At 50.4% G+C, this 20,661-nt stretch overlaps 1 protein-coding gene across 2 annotated transcripts in view; it reads right to left on the bottom strand.

The window, feature by feature from the left end:
• Positions 1 to 16,776, bottom strand: part of rarga (retinoic acid receptor gamma a) — a 57,746-nt gene extending 40,970 nt beyond the window's left edge. The window contains exons 1-2 of one of the 2 annotated variants that reach the window (XM_069186818.1): positions 16,050 to 16,776; positions 1,599 to 2,505 (exon numbers count right to left, since the gene is read on the bottom strand). In XM_069186818.1, coding sequence (XP_069042919.1) covers positions 1,599 to 1,767 — 169 coding nt within the window. In that variant the 5' untranslated portion in view covers positions 1,768 to 2,505; positions 16,050 to 16,776. Of the gene's footprint in view, positions 1 to 1,598; positions 2,506 to 5,879; positions 5,966 to 16,049 lie in introns of those variants that run through there. The other variant, XM_069186822.1, reaches the window with a different exon arrangement.
• Positions 16,777 to 20,661: the final 3,885 nt, after the last annotated feature.

Genomic DNA, 20,661 nt, shown 5'->3' with positions numbered 1-20,661 from the left:
TCACTCAGCATAGGGATAACACACACTGAAGGGCCTGAGGAGGATGGCAAAGAGCTGGTGGGAATGGGAAATAATGGGACTAATATGGGACAGAAGGTGCCGACACCAGAATGGACAGGCAGAATACAAGCAATCGACTTAAAAAGGCGCTATATTAAATCAAAATGATCAGCTATGACCCACCGCCCAGAGCTAGGATTTAACCAGCAGAAGATGACTGTAGCACAGGAAGCCTGTCCTTACGAAAACCTCTCAACCCTGTGATTAACAAAGGCAGCCAGAGTTCACTCGTACGAGCTGGGCTATTAAATGGCTTTTTTTTTTTACGAAAAAGGCAGCTTGCAACATAAACTCTGGCAAAATAAAGAATAATGATGAAAGCTGAAACAAACACACGGAAGGAGGTGTAATTCCTCGCGCAATTACTGCTGAAGCAGCGCATTGTCTTTTTAATTAGCAGGTAGAGGCACCGGCCTGCGGCACACCCAGCACTTAGAAAGGCAGAGGGATCGGCCGCCCACGCACAGCTCCCGGTGCTTGTCTGTCACTGTCGGCACAGCATCACCGCGGAGACACACCGGCACTGCCACGGGCTCCCCGAGCGCCCGCTGGCATCTGCACTGGCTCTCCAGTCCACGTTACACCTCACAGCACTCACATCATAAAAATCCATCTATTTATTGAACCTCTCGACCCATACATACATAGTGTTAGCTTAAAGAGATAAATGCAATGATAATCATTTTCAAGTTTTTGGTTATATTCCAAGAACAGGTTAGTCCATACATGTCCACAACAGGGATTTGAATTCCTCGAGGAGGAGGTGTGTTGGGGGCTGTGAATACATATAATTGGCAAAGGAACAGTGGTTCTGCCTCTGATGGGGTTGTCAGGACTGCAACAATGGAAAAAGTGCTCCTGAACTCTGAGTGAGACTCTCACTGATGGACAACAGCTCCCCCTGTGACCCACAGTGGAAAGTATGACAGCTTTCTACCACGTTAAGGAGCCATTTCGGCACGGGGATTTAAAAAAAAAATCTTTTTTAAATATCATTCACCCCTGAGTTACTTCATAGCTCCCATATATAAAGAAAGCCTTGTTCTGCTTCTGCTTCCAGACTAATGAGAGGCTGGCCTGTCTGTTCGCTGCCAGGAGGCCAGTCTCTTTCTTGACACTGCTCTCTGTGCAAAGCCATGCAGGTTCCGTTTCTACAGCAATTTTCTTTTGACTGTAACCGAAGATTTCAAAGCACTTAAAGGAAAGAGCACCTGCATGACAGATGCTCGGTGTGAAACAGAGCAGCCATTCCACCCCAGAATAAAAAGAGAAAGGGTGAGAGAAGAGAATGGAGAGGAAAGGTGGTGATGTGATAGAGAGGGGGAAGAGAAAGAACAGGAGAACAGGCAGAACACAGGTACACCATATGCTCCACAGCAGAGGCTGTCAGGGTGGTGCCTATGTAAAAGAAGAAAGAGAGAGAACTGGGTCATAAGATGCAAAAGTCTTTAGTGTTTGTTTGGAGTTTTTATTAGATACAGATAGTTATTTATAACAAATCTTCCGATAATTGTTATGCAGTGTAATAGTCAACTTACATAAAGCAGCCATCTCTTTGGGGAGGTCCGCCCCAAATCTGCCGAAGAGACTCCCATTGGCCAGGAGATCGAAGGGGGAGTGGCTTCGGATGGAGTTGAAGGCAAAGGGATAGACGGCGGGTGGAAAACCGGTCATGTGACCCACTTGACGCTCTCTGTTGGTAGCCATGGCAAACGACGCCCCACAGGCCCTCCACCCGGAGAAGAGGCCAAGCTGTCAGGTGATGGAGCAGGAGCCAGCAGTAGGTGCGACTTTCACCTAAAGGTTGAACACTCTCTATCCTGACCCGTCTCTGATTTGACGTGCGCTCACTCAGTCTCTCATCTGGGAAATACAAACGTTCACACAAAGTCCAGCGTATCCAGGAGGGTTTTCTTTTAATCCTATCAATAATCCCAGAGCGACTTAAATTTAGAGTAAAGATGCCAAAAAGATATGGATTAAAAAAAATTAAAGCTTTGAAACAGGGACTGTAAGGCTAACTATCCTCAATATGCAGCTTACGCTGTTTTAAAATGTTCAGGTTTGTTTGGCATCAGCCACAGATGTTTGAGATTGAGGTATCACTGAAATCTAGGCTGTGGACACTGCTTGGCTTGAGGTGTGTGTAACTGTGCCTAACTTAGGGACTAGGTAGTTCCGTCTATGTAGGCACACACCCACAAGTATACAATGGCATCTCAGGCAGGAACACTGCAGGGACTGAGAGCCCACTGATGCAAGCTCAGGCTGTGAAGATTCACTCAGTCCTTGTTCTGTCTTCTTGTAAAAGCCAAGGGTCTGTACTTCTTCGACATTCAGACTGGGGAAAGGATATTGAGCAATGCCTGAGGTTTGGGGTTGTGATAGGGCTGACAAGAAACAGACAGAGCTTCTTCTCTTTGAGAATTTGTAGAATCCTTTGACCTGGAGAGACAAAAAAGGATGATGGGAGGTTATTATTGTTCTTAAACGATCTTACACTTTACATGATGAATAAATACATCTAAAAGAGAAAATTGCACTCCTTTTCAAAACAAGAAGAGTTTATGGAAGAACACACAAAATGTCAATGGTTATACCGTAACTGAACAACAAAAAAGTTAACAACAATGCACACTCTGTGTTTTGGCCTTTGTACAAGGGAAGATTTTCCACAGCCCAGAAATGGGCCAGATGTGTGCAGCTCTTGTCTATGATAGCATACCAGGTAAGCAAGAGAGAAAGAAAGACACAGGAAAAGAAAGAGAAGGGAAAAGATGAGGAAGATGGAGAAAGGAGAGAAAGGGGGAGGGAGTTGAGAAGGAGAGGGAAAACTCTTGTTTCTGCAGTTTTTTGAAAGGAATCCAGATTGCTCTGTGATCCCAGGCTATGCCATATGATTTAAATCACCAGAACTCCACAATAAAGAGCTCCTCTGTTTCCCTTGCCAGCCTGACACAGCAGCCAGCCCCCTCCCAGCTGCCCTCGGGCCAGGGCCCCAAACTCGGGTTCGACAGCACAAGGGAGAGGACCAATCGGTTACCCACTTAACTCCTTCAGTCCCTCTTTCTATTCCCCCTCCCTGAAATCTAGCCACTAGCCCGCTCTGCCACCTCCTCCTTCTGTCTCTCTGAGCCCATCAGCTCTACCCACAAACCCTCAGTCCCCCTCTCTCTCATTCCCTCAGCTCTTAAACTGCCTCCCTGTCATGACTAGCAGACTAGCACACTGTTTCCATCCCTCCCCCCCGAGTCCCTCAGCCCTAAACTCTAGCCCAGGTCATGGAACCTAGATGTGCTCTTCAGCATCAGCAAAATTCACATACAGTGAGAGGAGACTCATACAGTGAGCTGAAAGACCCTTTTTTCTGTTGCGATCAACTCATTTGCAAGTTTCCCCGGCGCAGTTTTATGAGTGGGTGGCGGCAGAGATCTGGTTGAATGCGGTAAACAAACAAGGGCCAAAGAATTTATAGTTTGGAAGCGCTTTGGCGTGTAAAAGGAAAGAACAAGAAGAGAAAAAAGTCTGGATGGTGCACTCGAAACAAAAACAAAATTCATAAAAACCTAAAGCTCAGTGGCTGTACCGCCCAATTACCACAAACCACACAGGCTGTAGTGACAGGGTCTGGGCACTGGGGGGCACCAAGAGGGCCACAGAGTGGCACCGTGCCCACGGGGGGAGACTGCCGCCCCAGCACACACTCATACCCCCTCCCCCCTTTCTCGTCTCTCTCTTTCCACAGAGCCAGTTAATTACACCCTACCGCTGCAGGCAGCTTCAAACCACCACTAATTTAGAGTTCCATTACAGTAAACTGTTCCACATGTGAATCCAGAGAGCAGGCCGGCTGGGGTGGCCACGTTTCAGGAAGGAGAAGCACAGACAGGCACCCACCCCCACCCCTGCCACCGTAACCACTGCCACCCCTCTCTTTCTCCTCTTCCCCCGACTCCCTTCGCTTTCTCCTCTCCGTCCTCCCACCTCTGCATTCACTGCCTCTTTTATGTCTTTGATTTCTCTTCTTTCTTTCTGTTCTTTCTCTCTCGTTCATTCCTTTCCAGGAAGCCTCTCTTTTAACACCATCATTCCATTCTACACCCCTCTCTCTATCCCTTCCACCTTCAGCTCCTATTTTCCCTCCTCCCTTCCACCATAAAACACAGGTTTGTCCTCCCTTGAATTACTCTCGACCACATTTAAAGTCACTTTTCTCCGGTTCTTTGACACTGAGCAATGATACGAATGCTTGTGCGTTATGCTGTTGGCAGTATAGGCTCTGTCTGTCCCTTTTGTCCGCACACTCCCTGTCTTTTGTCCTTCAAGCAACGACAATAGAAATAGCCATCGCGATGCCGGTATGTCTGAGGTACAGATACTCACTGTGTACCACCAGTCACAGTCAGACAGGTTTTTCTGCACCAAGCAATTCATCGCCACACAGCCCTATTCATTCAAATATGAAACTGACAATAAACGTTTAACACTGGCGAACAGCTTATTGGAAAACATGCGCCCAGATGGTGTATGAGTGCAAACATGTGTTTACCACGTTCCATTCCAGGCCTCTTAACCAGAGCCGGCTCCGATTCAAAACAGGGCCAATTAAAAGTGAGAAAGGAGAAAAAGAAAGAAACAGATTTCTTTTTCCGAAAGGCAAATGGTTTTGAAATACATAAGTTTAACTGCTCCCTCACAGGTTTTCTGCTATTAACTTTATTATGCAGCCTACGTCGTCCAAGACCAGATCTTTTATATTAAAAAAAAACATTAATAAGCAGCACATTCTGTACTCGAGAAGGGAAAGAATGGAGGGTGGGGGGGGGAGGCGGAGGAATGACTTACATAACAAAAACCTTATTTCTTTCTTAATGAATACTTAACTAAAACGAATAAGCGCCGTTTTTTAGTGAGTCACACAAGTCGAAAACAACGGAACAACAACAACAAAAACACGGGATGACCCTCTCCTTTCGCACCTTCGACCGTCAAGCAAACAAAAGCCGCTATGCGCCGGGGAGGGGGGGGCTCAATGCGCTCTTTATACCGAGGCCTCGCAATGACCTCATCCCCCTCGGCCTGACCCAACCTGCCGCAGAGAGAGAGGGAGAGAGAGGGGCTCCCCGCTCGGCGGCGCCCCTGCGGGCTCGTCTCGGGGACTGGAGGCCGGGGGCGGAGGGAGTTTAAAGAGCTCCTTGACTAAGCCTTAAAAACCCGGGGTTTTCCAGAGAGAGCCGCGTGAGGCGTTTTTTTCTTCTCCTCTCCGCTGCTAAAACATGACTTGACTACTCGGGGGCAGGTGTTAGCAGACAGGGGGATAAGGGGCCTGTCCTTCGCAGGCAGTCGTGCTGTCGGCATGTCAACAAGGCCCCGCCTGCCAGTAGAAACCGAACTGACGGGATAGTTTACAGTAGGCCCTATTTACCTCACATTAGATCGAGAAAACCCATCAATCTCACCACCAGAGTCTCCCATCAGCACTCATGTGAATTATATACAGTACTTTTTTCAATGCGAGAAAGAAAAATGGCTCATTTTTAACCTAACCGTAAATTAACATCTGTATTAATGGGTGAAACAACTACCTCTACATATTCGGCGGCTGTCGCCTAAACCTCTTTCCAGTTGAGACCTAACGGGAAAAGTCTGCAAACAATAGCCGTCTGTGGTCTAAATCACAAACACCCCCCTTACACAGGACAGTTCACATAACCACGGGATAATGAAACTCTCGCCGCATACACTCCATAGTCGTTTCGTGGCGACATTTTCCAGTTCCGAGAAATCTGCACCCAAGTCACAGTTCCCCATTTTCTGACCTAAATGTGACGTGAAAGCTGTATCTATTGATTTTCGTGGTTATTAAAACAACTCTTGACAGCCCAGACGATTCAACAGTGTAACGACTCTCGCTTTCTGGGACCGAGGTGGGGACGAACGAGGGCCGTTGCAACTCGCGCGCTCGCACACTGAAACCGCCACTTTTTTAAAAAACCAGATGAAGCCCCTCGTGCAGACCCTCGGAGCTCCCAGTACTTTAACAGTACTAGTAGCCAAAGCAATAGTAATCAGAAACAGCGACTTGAACGTCCAAAAGGCAACGGTTTCCAGTTACTATGGCGAATAGTTTCAGAGGGAAAACGGTAATTCCATATGTGTCTAGTTAGCGTATTCCCCATGGTTGAGAAGTCAGCGGAGTGCGCAATATCTCCCAATATGAATTTATCGGTGCCCGAGTACGGACGCGAGTCTGATGACGTAATTATCCCGACCGCGCCCCCTCCCGATAGCCAGTTCAACACACCGTACTGAGAGAATGTACAATGCGCAATTTTGATAAACATCATCTCGACAGTCGCTGAAAACAGAAGACGAAACGTTATTTATTGTGGCGGCGCCTGGGTGGATCGCGTAGAGGTTTCTGATCGGGTTAGCCCATATTACTAACCGACCACCCCCGACCTCTACCTTCTCCGCCCTGAGGCGAGACTCAGCCGCGACAGTTGCTGTGCTGTCACGCGATGGGCGCGCTCTCGCCCGGGCCGACACCGCAGCGCGTTCCGTCACACACACCCTCGTAACCTGCGTGCAACACAGATACACGCAGACAGCAGAAACACACTAGACCTCCGCATGGGCACTGATTCATCTCACACCTACAGGCAGAGAGCGGCGGAGCAGGAGTGTGATGGGACGATTAGTGGCGGTGCGGTATTCAGCAGTGGCATCGTAAATCCCAGCAAACCTTACAGGATTTATGGGTTCAATCCATGGTGTACCACCTGACCACCTTGGCTATAGGTTATCACTGGGGTTTGAAGTAGTTTATGACAGATACAAAGTTTCACGTTAGCAGTTGCACTTCACGTGGCGTGCTAATTATTACAACACGTATTTTCAAACACAACCCTGTTTGTACTTCGGGAGAACAGCAGAGCGCCGACTCCGACACTCACACCAAACGAGCGTCTGACTTTGAAACCACGAAGGTAAAAACGGATGAAAATCAAACATAAAAAAACACGTCTCAGAGAAGTGCCTCCATTTCGGTTTTAATATATATATATATTTTAAAAACTGAATAAGTAATCGTTTAAAAAAACAGCGGAAATGCACAGGATTTGAAAATGTTTTTTTTTGTATAGCCAGTTGATGCAAAGCAAAAGCAAAGAGAAAAAATAAATCAAGGTGTTTCAGGAAGAACACGGACCGCAAAACCAGCGGACGTGGTTTGTTCTACAGTTAACAAGCAGCAGCGCGCTCACTCCCCTCGCGTGATGCCAGGCGGCACCGACCCGCCGCCGGTTCTGCGTGCCGGACCCGACCCGACCCCCACACCTGTCCGTCCTCCCTGAGAGGCGCGGCAGCAGGGGGACACGGCCACGGGCCTGTAGAGAGGAAACGGAGTGTTTCAACTCCACGACGCAAAAAAAATAGATAAAATAAATCACGCCCGTGACTTTTAAAGCAGCTGCCTTTCAGTTTTCGTATTAATTTACCCGGCTTGAGACAAACCCCCTTCCCCCTTCCTTGACTGCGCCTAGCAGGGCCTAACAAGGGAAGGCTGTTTCTTCTAGACCAGTTACACGATCGTCTCGATGAGATTACGAGATCGACCAGATCAAATCAACCGACCCGATCGACCACGAGGAAGAAAGATGGAGCGGTCCCCGGGGCAACGCTTCCTGTGTGGTAGTGCCGTTTTCATTTAATGGCATATTTACTGCAGCTCTCGTTGTGGGTCGATGTTTCCACTGGGCCGCGACTCCACACTGACTCACGGCGCCCGTCTAACAGGGCTCAGCGCTCCGAACGAGGCTCAGACGTGACGTCACCCTCTCTGAAACCCTGGGCAGTGCGGAGCTCCGCTGGGGCACAGCGCGAGAGGGCGGGCAGCGGCGGAGCGAGCTGCTCTCCGGCCCGTGCGAGGGCCTCTCCCGCGCCACTCGCGCATCGCGAGATGCGATCTTCACGGCCCACGTTCGAAAGGCGCTGCTCGCTGTTCCCGCAGTACCAGTCGGTGATTCGCCCGCCCCCCTTAATACTTAATACTTAATACTTCGCTTAAGGCCGCCACGGCAGCACCCCACGCGGGACTTGAACCCTCGACCCGAGTATTCGGGAAGCTCCCTGAGCATCTCTCCCCTGAAATAGCAGAGCGCTGAACTGTGCTTAATGGCAGGTCGCTCCCGCTGACTACAGACTGCTGCCTGAAAGAAAACGCAACTTGCTCTTAACATGCCATGATCTCGAAATGTGTGTCCATCAAGATTCATATACGAGCCCGTTGCGCATGTCCGAGACGGGCCTGGCGCGCTGATAGCTCCGCGGCTGCTAATATGGACTATCAACAAAGAAAACCTGATCTTTTTCAACGGCTGAGGTTTCTTACACGGTTAAAAGGTCAGAGCTAATTAATCTTCATTATCACTTTACTAGTAGTGCGTTATATGAGCTTTTGTTGATCATTCGCTTGCTTTTCAGGTATAATCTACGTTGAAATCAGGTTTTTTTTTTTCAAACCAAAACGAGATGGGGCGCGTGCAAAAATATCTAGTCGTGTTTTTTATTCTTCGTTGTTGTTGTTGTTGCTGTTGTTGTTGTTGGGGGGCAACTTAGAAGTAAAAAAGGGGTCGTGTGCTGTGTGCCCGTAGGCTATACTGGGGCAAACCAGCCCCGCGGACTCCTGACACCGGCTGACACGGGGCAGGGGTCACGGTGAAGGTCACCGCCTCTCGCGCCCCTCAGCCAAAGCCCAACACTTCCGGCTAAAGCACGGGTCAGGGGTCAGCCCTAATTGACACGTTCTGCTGTCAGACTCTTTTGACCCTTTAATTCCTACCGCGTCGTTAAGCAAGACACCAGGCGAATTTCAGTTTCTTCTTATTAACGCTTTGTCAGTGGAGCGAGGGCGAAAGGGTGAGATTTGAAACTGACACCTCAGCCCTCCGCCACTCACTGTTGTCTTTTTAACCATGTTACTAATAATCGTTTTTTTTTATTTTTTAATGTAGTAATCGACCGTAAAGTTGGTCCTACAAAATCCATTTAAGTTTAAATTTCAAAATCTATCACTGGAAAAAGCTCTGTAGACTTTTATTATTATTATTATTAATTAGGTATGCGAACAATTAAGATAAGTAAGACAAGAATAAAACCTATTGCTACGGTATACAGCGCTGATATAATCCACTATCTGAAAGCGCTTAGGTATTCCCCAGCACGAGTTAGCGCCTCTTGATGTTCAGACGCACAGTAGCCTACTTTTCCAACCAGGATCGGCGCTCAAGAGGACTAGAAGCAAGAAAGACCCCAGAACGGCCCTTTCCACGCGCCTCGCTTACCCAGGACCCCACGCGGTTCGCTGCCTGGCTCGTGCTCGTTCTGCGCGAGGAGAGAGCGAGCGGACCGAGCGGCGGTTGTGTGCACCGCCGGAGCCCTCAATCGTATCTCTTTTTTTTTGTTCTGGTATATTTGACCTGTTTTTGCTTTGCGTCCGCACTATTTTCTGTTGCTGTGTAGTGTAATGTACAGTATATGTATATAATATATCAGGGACAAGTTAAGGTTGATTCCCTGCTGAAAAGAGAAGAAAATAGACGCAACGTTTCGGCTGTGGAGCCTTCTCCGGGTGTGACCCGAAGACTGCTCACCCGCACAAGGCTCCACAGCCGAAACGTTGTGTCTCTTTTCTTCTCTTTTCAGGATAGAATAAACCCATGACTTGTTCCTAATCATATGTAATGTCTATTTATACAGTATCTGTTGTGTTGCGGCGCTGTCTGTATAGCTCGAGCCCGTGTTAGACTACAGCAGTAAGGAAAGTGGATGGATGCTGCGCTTCTCTATCACACTATCCTCCGGCCACTCTGTGTGGGTGTCCACGTCTTCCTTGGCCACATCAGAGCCCGGACTCCAGGCACAGCTGGTGCAGGAATAGAAGTGAACTTTCCCGGGAGCGTTTCGGGGGTATCCTCCCCAGGGCAAACAGAACGGGGCAGTTCGTAAAAGTGGGAGGCCTGTTGTGGTGGGGTCTGCCAGGAGGGGGGAGACGGGGGCAGAGCAGACACGGGGGCACAGAACTCGGGGCGCGAGAGAGGAGGGGCAGGCGGGCGGGCACAGAGGCCGAGAGAGAGACAGGGGGAGGGAGGTAGAGAGGGATGGGGAGAGAGGAGAGGGGTAAGGAGACAGGCGGGCAGGCCGTGCCGGGGCAGGCTGACGGAGCAGTGCTGAAAACCCAGAACCCTGTTGACAGACGGCTGGAGACAGAGAGAGAGAGAGACGGAGAGACGGGAGACGGAGCAAGTTCCCCCTCGGGGTGCGCGCGGCCTTAAAAATCACTGGTGCAGAGAACAAAAACAAAAATTTGCAATGCAGTTAAAAAGCAGTTAAGGGTGTTCAGGTATGCACCACACACCTCAGCCTTTCTCCACCGGGGACTTCCCACAGACGCTCCCTCGCTTTCATCCTCCAGACAAAACACCCAACAGTAACACCAGTATGTGTTGGTGCTGGCTCCGTTTTGTGCCCGGTGTTTTGCCGCGGTCGTTCTATTTGCATTTAGCTTGGCAGCCTGTTGTGCACATATTAAACGCTGAGCCCCTGTGCACAGCACACACACGTGCACACACACTCTGTGCTGAATCACACCCCTAGCTGTGGGAGTGATCACTAGCCTGTCATGGGGCGCCTGAGCCTGTCGGGCCTGACCCCAGGGTCGTGCACACACACCTGTCGACGCTCCGACAGGAAGCACAGTCTCCTGACGCTTCCTTGCTAATTACAGGCCTGAGCGAGGGGAGGGCAGACCCCAAACACACACTGTCAGCATTTGCCCCCCAACCACAGGATGTTGTGAGAGTGTGTGTGTGTGTGGTGGGGAGGGTCTTAACAAGTGGCCCCCCCACACACATGTGCACACAAACACAACGCACACTTGCAGTTATGGTCATTCCTGCTGTCTCCACAGGCAGAAAACTGATCATGCTCGGTCATCTGTGCAACGTTGCCCTTTCTTCTTACAAATAATTTGTATTGTCTGCATTCTGGCAGTTGTGTTCTTTAATGTGTCTAAACCTACATGAGTTATTCCTGGCAGATTCCTTAACCTCATATTCACACTCCTGGACAAGTCCTTCTGGACTTCTATAACATAAGGACAGGAAGGAATCTGGGGCAGACTTCTGCAGAGGATAGGGTTAGGGGAAACATTTTGGTGTTGCACAGTTTTCTGAACCCCATTGGTGAAGTCTTAGGCGCAGAAGTCTGTTGTCCAATCTGGATGATTTGCCAATTTGTCTAATGCGTTTTTTTCCAAAACTATTTGTACACATCAATACAACTACAGCAGGCATTTTACAGGAGCAATATGAGAAAAATACCTTAATCAAGGGTACAAAAGCACTTTTCCCACCTGGGACTGGAACCACAAAAGTCTGGTCACGGAGTCCCAATCACTGTCTTCTTAGCCAATAAGACAAAGGGGTGTGTTCTCAAAGCATTTAAAGTCCCAGTGAATTGATTAGACGTGCCACATAGGCCCAGAGTCTCAGTCAGGCTCAGAAAAGTATAGAAATAAGCAGAGCCCACTGCCGTTTCATGAGAGACCAGGCAAACAGCGTGGTCAGGGAATGTGGAACCTGTGTTGGGCTTCAGTGACGGCAGCGTGCTGAGAACCACAAGGACTCGTTGTTTGCTTCAAACTCTAATGCTTGTTGGCAGGAAGTAGGTATGGAGTATTAATGGTGCACAGCACTATAAAGCCAGCAGGTGTAGCGGACAAATATGTCCCATACATCACCAGTACCTCACTGCCAACATCTGGGCTAGAAATGGCTGATTTTGCTGGGGACTCTGGATCTTAGCACATTTGTTTTTTAATTCATCCACTTAAAACTTCTCCAGCAGCTTGAACTGACACCGTGTTTCAGCATCAATATCCCCAAAATCCATCCTTCCATTTTCTTAGCACTTTATCCAATACAGGGTAAGGGGGAGCCGGAGCCCATCCCAGCAGACAACCGGCACGATCAGGACACCAGTCCATCGCATTCCCATAACACACACACACAGACACACACACACACACACCAGGGCCAGTTTTCCCAGAAGTCAGTTAACCTACTAGCATGTCTTTGGAGGAAACCGGAGCACCAGGAGAGAACCACTGACATGCAAACTCCACACAGACATCACCCCAGCTCTGGAATGGAACTGTGGGTTCCAGCGCTGCGAGGCGACGATGCTAAACACTGTGTCCCCACCCCGTGCCACCCCCATATCATCAGCACTCATTCGAGTATTGATAAGACTTGTTCTGGACTACCGTGCATCAGTCCATACAGTACATCTACGTCCATTCATGGGGCAGGGGGAATCTGACAGATTCCAGTGGTCACGGACAGTCCTGGGGGGGGTTGGAGCGGACAATGTGTGGGAGGGGGAGGGGGAGGGGGCTGAGGCACGAACGTCAAGCATATGGATCGCCGAGTTCTGATCCTGACCACCAGAGCTCTTCAGCGCAGACACGCTACCGATCGGCGCCGAGCCGAGCTGCCCTCCCTGCGGTTTTGGCAGCAGCGCGTCGCAAGGACGAAACCCCCAGCAGCAGTCTTGCCGGAGGGCGGCTGCTGTTGCCTGCTCCCATTGTCTGAAGCGATCCGTCCGTTTCCCTCGGGGAGCTGCGGTGAGCCAGAGACCAGCCCAGAGCTACATCCTGGACGGGCCGCCCGCCCAGCGCAGTCAGCCCCACGGGGGAGCTTCTGAGATGCCAGTTAACCCAGGCAGCATGTCCTCGGACTGTGGGAGGAAACCAGGGGAGCTGAGAAAATCCACAGTCACAATGGGGATTCTGGGAGTCGCAAGGGGAGCATGCAAACTCCACACAGAAGAGGCCAAAATCCCTTATGATCCCAGTGCATTAAAGTCTGATAATTTTAGAAATGTCACAGCATGGCGGCTCTATGCAGCACGATGGAGGGACTCGCCAGTCTCCTGTATTCCAGTTCATACAGGAGCCGCCATGCAAGGTTTCGGAAGTTTCGGGTCCTATTGCATAAAACTTGTGAGGTATATAACACTGAGTCATAAATAAGCCGTCTTAAACTCTTAAGCAGGGTCTAGACTGCCGTGAGTTCTGTACAGCGAGCCTCGAACCCTGGGAACACGCAAAGGCAGGAGGGAAGGGAGGTGTAACCTCAGGCCTGCTGTGGCCGGTCTGCGCGGCAGGCGCTCGCACTGCGTGTGGGGACTCACGACAAGCCACGTCCCAGGGTCCAAGGTTGGGCAGTTCCTCCGTAGTGCCCTGTCTTTTGCAGGCAGACCACAATGGGTTTTTAAACCAAAGCATCGTGCTTTCAGTGACACCAGAGAAAACTGCCAGCAGGCCCTCACGCATGCAAACACAGGCTTTCCTTCAGTCCGAGACACGCACCATTCCACTGTGCAGACCGCTCTCGTGACAGAAGCAAAGTCAGTCCACTCTGTCGCGTTGTGTTGTGTTGTGTTTTTGATATGTCTTTTGCTGCCTTCTGAGCATCTTTGGCAATTCTGCTGGGAGCTGCTCAAACCCGGCTTGGAGGTTCCCCATGCAGTGGCAGGGGAGGGGGTTAGTTAAGGGTGCACAGTGCTCTGAAGCCAACGTGTGCAACACCCAACTTCACCCCCTCCCCGTTTCCTGTCTCATCAGCCCACTGGGGTCCTGCTGAAGGTTCTGGTTTCAGCCAGCTAAGCCCACAGTGCCCTCAGTACCCGAGGCACGCCCTCGCCAGAAAAGATTCGCAGAGATTAAAATCACGAGCATGCAGGTGTCCAGGGGGATCACACACACACACCCCACCCGGGAGGCACGGAGGCACGAGTGAGACCCCCTGAGCAGCTGCCTCCTTTCCCCTTCCCCCCTCTGTCCCCATCATTGGCTGTCCTTTCCTTCTCCCCTGGCTGCGTCCCCTTTTCTGTCTTGAACTTTGCTTCCTGCTGCTCTCTGTGAAGCTGCTCTTTCCCAGTCTTCCTGCCGGTATGTTTCTTCCCTGACCGATTCCTGCTGTGTGGAAATGAGAGGATTCCTAGCGGACTCTAGAGGAGAGACGGGGAATCCTGCACCTGGCCTGCTGCTCCCAGCCGTGCGACACTGGCCCTGGCTGGGAGAGGCGTCAAACCTGCCCCCTTACACACCTGCCCTCTGCCCAGCCAGGGTGGAAAGAATTCGGTCTGCTTGGGGGATTTCACCATGTCGGCTTTGTAAACTCACAACAGCACATGTTCGTTTCATTTGTTCATATGCGTCTGCTATCTGTGTCACTCAGCCGAAGAGAACTGTCGTGTTTGTAAACCAGACACGACTGGCAGACAGGAGACAGAGAGGCAGTCAGTGAGACAGGTAGACAGAGAATCAGACAGTCAGTGAGACAGGTAGACAGGTAGTCAAGTAGACAGAGAGTCAATGAGACAGAGGCAGGTAGATAGACAGGAAGCCAGTGAGACAGGCAGTCAGGTAGACAGAGTCAGTGAGACAGACAGTCAGGTAAAGTGAGACGGGCAGTCGGGTAGACAGAGAGTCAGTGAGACAGGTAGACAGAGTGAGACAGAGGCAGGTAGACAGGCAGACAGAGAGACACGAAGTCAATGTGACAGAGGCAGGTAGACAGTGAAACAGACAGGTAGTCAGAGAGTCAGACAGTAAGAGGTAGCCAGAGTCAGGCAGACAGTGGGACAGTCAGGTAGACGGGTAGAGAGAGAGTCGGGTAGACAGCTGGACAGAGTCAGGCAGTGAGATAGGTAGACAGAGAATCAGGTAGTTATTGAGAGGTAGACAGACAGTGGACAGAGAGGCAGGTAGTAAGAGAGAGAGGCAGACAGGTAGATGGAGTCAAGCAGTCAGTGAGACAGAGAGACAGTGGATTGAGAGGCAGGTAGACAGAGTCAGACAGGGAGAAAAATAGACAGAAAGTCACAGAGACAGTGAGACAGTCAGAGACAGACAGTTAGAGGGACAGAGCTAGTCAGCAGCCTGTCTCCAGTGCTTGTCAGAGCACAGAGTCCCTGATTCACCACCCTGCGTGCCAACAGTGCCTCCACAGTGCTGTTAATTAAGACACATCCAGACATGAAGACACATCTCAGAGTCCACAAGCACACCACTCTTCACTCTTCAGAAAGCTGCCCCGTAGTATCAGCTGACAAAAGCAGGCTTTTGGGTATTTTACTACTATTAAATTTCTTGTCATTCCATTTTCATTCCATTTTCTTTCCATTGGCTAAGAGGACAAACTTGCACACATCCCTGCTGATGTGAAGCGAGTGAGTTGCTCACACAGAAACGCCAAGACTTCGTACACTTTCTCCCTGGTCTGAGGAGCTCAGAGGACAGCTCACCGTGTCCTGCTCTCAGTAAAGCCACACCTCACAAAGAGAGTGAGAGCCGACACACAGCCTGTTTCTCCCTGTGTAGCCAACAGAAAGCAGCCCAGCACACAGTAACACAGGCAATCCCATCCAGAATGTATTGGTGCCCAAACAGACATGCACACACAAACACACGCACACAGACACACACACACACAGACACCCCCCTGCAAACACACACACTCGCTGACACAATCTGGCCCAGCAGCAAAACCTCAGCAACTTTTAAGTTGATCTGTCACTTTCGCTCCCTCTGCCACCCCTCACTCTCCATCTCTGACTTCAATTAAAGTTGTCAGAAGGCTTTTTTAAACCCATTCTAGTTTCCAGATCCCCCCAGTCTCCCCCCCCCCCCCACCACCACCACCACCACCACCACCACCACCCGGTCTCCTGCTCCCTCTTCTCTCCTGCCTCCCCGAGATCCTTCCTCTCCCTCTCTCCCCCTCTTCCTCCCCGGTGCCCCGGTGATCGCGACAGAGCGAGAAGCAGCTTGGAGAGGCAGCGGCAGCCCAGGCAGCGGAGCCCAGATGCAGGCAGCAGAATAAGATCGCTATCTTCTTGAGCCCCAGAAGGGCCACACTCACCGAGCTCCGGGTGCCGGTCAGGCAGGCGGGCAGACGGACGGACGGACGAGGAGGAGGAGGAGGAGTATGTGTGTGTGTGGGGGGGGGTGTCTCCCAGACCGGCGCGGGCGAGGGTGGGGTGGGTGGGGGGGATCTGGCGTTGCCGAAGAGAAGGAAAGTCGAAGAGGGGAAGAGGGAAGTTTACGGCGCTGTAGCTGGAGTCCCCTTCTCTCGCAGAGCAAAGTCAGTCACTGGCAGTCTGTCTCGGTTTCTCTCTCACTCTCTCCCTTTCCTCTCTCTCTCTCCCCACACACACACACATGCGCGCACACACACACTGACGCTCACTAAGAAATCATTATGCTCTTCGATTCATAAACCAAGACCTCGTCACGTGACGCCTCCCCCCAACTCCAAATATACAGCACATTTTTTACAAACCACAGAATGCCTGCAGACGGATTTAAAGATTCAGAAATCTGAAGTCGGCAGCCCCCCCCCCCTCTCTCTCGCTCTCTCCTTCTCAGCTTTCTTCCCTCAGATCTGTCTCTCTCTCTCCTTTCTGCTTCTTGTCTGTTTTTTTTTCTTTTCGGTGGCTTTCTGATCTGTGCCTTCCCTGTGGTCATCCGTCCCTCTCTGCTCTCTCTCCGATTCCAGCCTTGTCTGTCCCATCTGTCTTCCCGGGAGTCTCCCCGTCCCTCTGTCTCCCTGGCTGCCCGGCCCGACCCTCTGTGACTCCGACTCGCTGCTCCGTATGGGAAGAAAAAAAAGGTCGGGAAGGGGGTGGTTTTTCCAAGGAACAATGACCGCTGCCCCCAAGACTTCAAACGCGGTACTGCGGCTTTTAGTGTAGAGTTTGTGTCAAGTCATGGGAACATGCCACAGATGATTGCTGGCAAACATATCACTGGAGCACAGAGTGCTGTAACTGATGCATCTCGTGGGGTTTCTAATCAACCTGCGCCCAGTTTCTTGCTAAGTGAGGGAGAGTGACCTTGTGACCTTGTGACCTCCTTACCCTCCTGCAGCCTGCCCCCGACCTGGGCACATGACCCAGCGCTGACAAACAGACTGGCGAGAGGTTGTAGTGAGGGGGCACCGGGTGCTGGAGAGTGTGAGTCACTGAGAGAGAGGAGACACAGGAAGAGGAGGGGGGAGAGGAGAGAGGAGAGAAGAAGGGGGAGGTGGAAGGAGACACAGGAGAAAGAGGAAAGTCTTGATGGGGAAGGTGGGGGAGTTGGGATGTGCCAGTGGATTAAAAGCAGTGCTACCCTCACTCTGTAGGCTTCAGAGCACTGGCGCAACCTGAATTGTCTTCCCCACCACCCCATTTCTCACCCTCCTCAGAACTCAACCATGGTAGGCTAGGAGGAGCCAGTGAGGGAAATAACAGCGAGGGCACAGTCACCCCCAGAGCATGCGCGATAAGGAGCATCGCAGGCTAACAGGAAGGATTGCTGCAAATCTGAAAACACACTGATCGCAGATAAACTCCCTTGGAATTTATAGAGCGTAGTGGAGGCGGGGGCGGAGGGCAAAAGACAGAGGACAAAAACCTCAGTGGAATGAAAAGACGAAGAGAGACCAAGAGGAAGAGACTGATGGAGGGAGAGAAGGAGACATACAGCAAAATGGAAATAATGACACCAAGAACAAGAGGTTAACACCTCTCGCAGAAAGGTGATTATAGGGCCGATTGCTGAGAAATCTTGAATCACAGCTCAGTCACTGCACTTACAGGTTGAAACACAATAAGAGTCTTTGATTTGGAGTGAGAGTCAGGGAGGCAGCGTGGACCAGTGGTCAGATTAGAGGACTGGAGAGAGGACAGAGTGTGGACCAGTGGTCAGATTAGAGGACTGGAGAGAGGAGAGAGACAGCGTGGACCAGTGGTCAGATTAGAGGACTGGAGAGACAGGGAGGCAGTGTGGACCAGTGGTCAGATTAGAGGACTGGAGAGAGGAGAGAGACAGTGTGGACCAGTGGTCAGATTAGAGGACTGGAGAGACAGGGAGGCAGTGTGGACCAGTGGTCAGATTAGAGGACTGGAGAGAGGAGAGAGACAGTGTGGACCAGTGGTCAGATTAGAGGACTGGAGAGACAGGGAGACAGTGTGGACCAGTGGTCAGATTAGAGGACTGGAGAGAGGAGAGAGACAGTGTGGACCAGTGGTCAGATTAGAGGACTGGAGAGACAGGGAGGCAGTGTGGACCAGTGGTCAGATCTGAGAAACTGAGAGGCAGAGAGAGGAGAGAAAGGGATTGTGAGGGAGGAAAACAGTGTGAGGCAGTGATTTGAGCTGAGAAGCTGTGAGAGACAGAGGCTGTCTGAGCTATCAGCTAGAACTGAGGAACTGAGAGAGAGGGAGAAAGGGAGGGATAGGGGAGAGAGAGGGACATGGGAGGAGGGCGGGTGTCTGTCTTAGCCTGTTTCTCTGCAGGGTGTGTCGGGTACATGTCAAGTTTGAAGAGCTAACGCAGCAATGTCATTAAACTTGCCCGACCACACAGACAGCCCCAGGCAATCACACACACACAACACATACCAGACAATCACTACAGACACTGCAGAGACTGACACACACATAAACAAGCATTCACACTCACACACACACATTGACAGAAAACAAACCACAGACACATTCATGCTCAGATAAAACATGCACATGGCTCTGCAGTCAGGCAGCGAGATAGACGCCCATTTCCAACCAGTGGCTCTAGCTGGGTCCTTCTCAGGTACCCAGCGGAGTCAACAGGAAGTGGTTTACTCACCCACACTGAGGCGAAGGCAGGCAAACAGAATCACAGAGAGAGAAAGAGGGTGTGTGTGTCAGTATATCTGTCTCAGTGCAGGGCCTGCATGTTGGTGCATTGGTAAGAAATGTCAAAACAAAGTTACAGAGTGCTGCTGTACTCTATAGGGGGAACCTGCACTGTGGTCAAGACGAAAGTGTCCTCCAGAAAAGACAGATGCTGAACCAATGCAGACACAGTCTGGACACAGAGACAGGCGAGCCCAGATCATGCTAGATGCCCAAAGTCACACAGAGTGGACACACTGTAAGGAGAGATGACTCACTTCTTTTCTGTCCAATATTCAAATGCTCCAGAAAAAAAAACAACAAATATTTTCTGGTGCTTTTAAAAATGACTAAATGACGTTTAGTGAATAAAAGAAATCATCAACATTTGCTGAACATGGCACCACCTAAGTGAGGACCTGAACAATTATTCTAACAATGGGATCAGTGTATCTCTGCATCTCAGACCAGAGTGCTTGAGCTCCAGTCTTGTTTTTCTACAATACATCTCCTTGAAGCAGCAGAACCTGAGGAACTGGGAGAAGCTGTTGAGTTAGTCAAGAAGGAGCTGGTTAAGGTTGTTAAGAGAAGAGCCAGCTGCCACACCTCCCACTCCAGGACAGGGCTCTCCAGGCCTGTGTCTGAATGACCTGAAACAGCTCATCATTTTACTGGATTAATTGGACCAGTTGAACAGCTTCTCCCAGTTGTTAAGGTGCTTCTTTAAGGAGATCTGGACTGGACACCCTGTAGACATACTGACCCCCAAGACCAGGATAGGACACCCTGCAGACACACTGACCCCCCAGGACCAGGACTGGACACCCTGCAGACACACTGACCCCCCAGGACCAGGACTAGACACCCTGCAGACACACTGACCCCCCAGGACCAGGACTGGACACCATGTAGACACACTGACACCCAAGACCAGGACTGGACACAACTAGACTTGAACATTTTGTTCAGCTGAATAAGTGTTCAACAAATGAAGAAGAAGGATCACTGTGTGATACATAAAGCTTAAAAAACATATCTTATGCACTCAATAAATGAGTTACCTTGCTCCAAATACAAGGTTCCAATATTCCCTTCTCACTACCATATGTCTATATGGTATACAGGTTGTGTGCCTATCTCAATGACACTAAAATTGCTCTGCAATCAGACTAAAAGCATTTTGCTTTTTGTCTGTTGCGAATCTTGCTGGTCTTCTCTGAGAGAACTGCAGAGGGCCTGGCATCCTGTCAATGGGAATGAGCACACCTCCGCATCAGTCTGAGTGCGTGTGTATCAGTAGCAGGGTCAGAGGTCAGCACTGTTTGTGTTTCAGTGTCAGTGGAGTGTGCTGGGAGGAGGGGGTCTGGAGATTTATGATCGGAGTGTCTGGGCTGCAGACTCATGCAGAGAATGAAGACAAATTATGTCTCTCTCTCCCTCCTCTCTCGCTTTCTCACTATCTACATGGAGAACACAAGAAAGGTTAGTGATGAGAGGAAGAGACGATTCGATGCACCAGCAGCCCCACCTGGGAGACACACAGCAGCCAGTCGGCACCAGCAGCCCCACTGCACAGTAGATCAAGGGGAGGAGAAAGACTTGAAATTAGGGAAAACCTGAGAGATTCCAGATTTTACAAACCCAGAGTGAAATTAAGCTTCCCTGGGGTTAACACCAATTATTTTACAAACAGGAGATCTTGAATGATCAAGTAGTCAGCACCTTACCTGAATGTCTCATCTGAAAGGTGGCACTTCCTACAAGTCATCATACTGGGACATTGGTGTGGAAATTCGAGTCCAGAGTAAAGAGCGCCACCTACTGGTCCACAGC

Source organism: Lepisosteus oculatus, chromosome 1 (genome assembly GCF_040954835.1).
Source record: "Lepisosteus oculatus isolate fLepOcu1 chromosome 1, fLepOcu1.hap2, whole genome shotgun sequence".
NCBI classification, from domain to species: Eukaryota; Metazoa; Chordata; class Actinopteri; order Semionotiformes; family Lepisosteidae; genus Lepisosteus; species Lepisosteus oculatus.
This window is presented reverse-complemented; position numbering and strand designations above follow the sequence as displayed.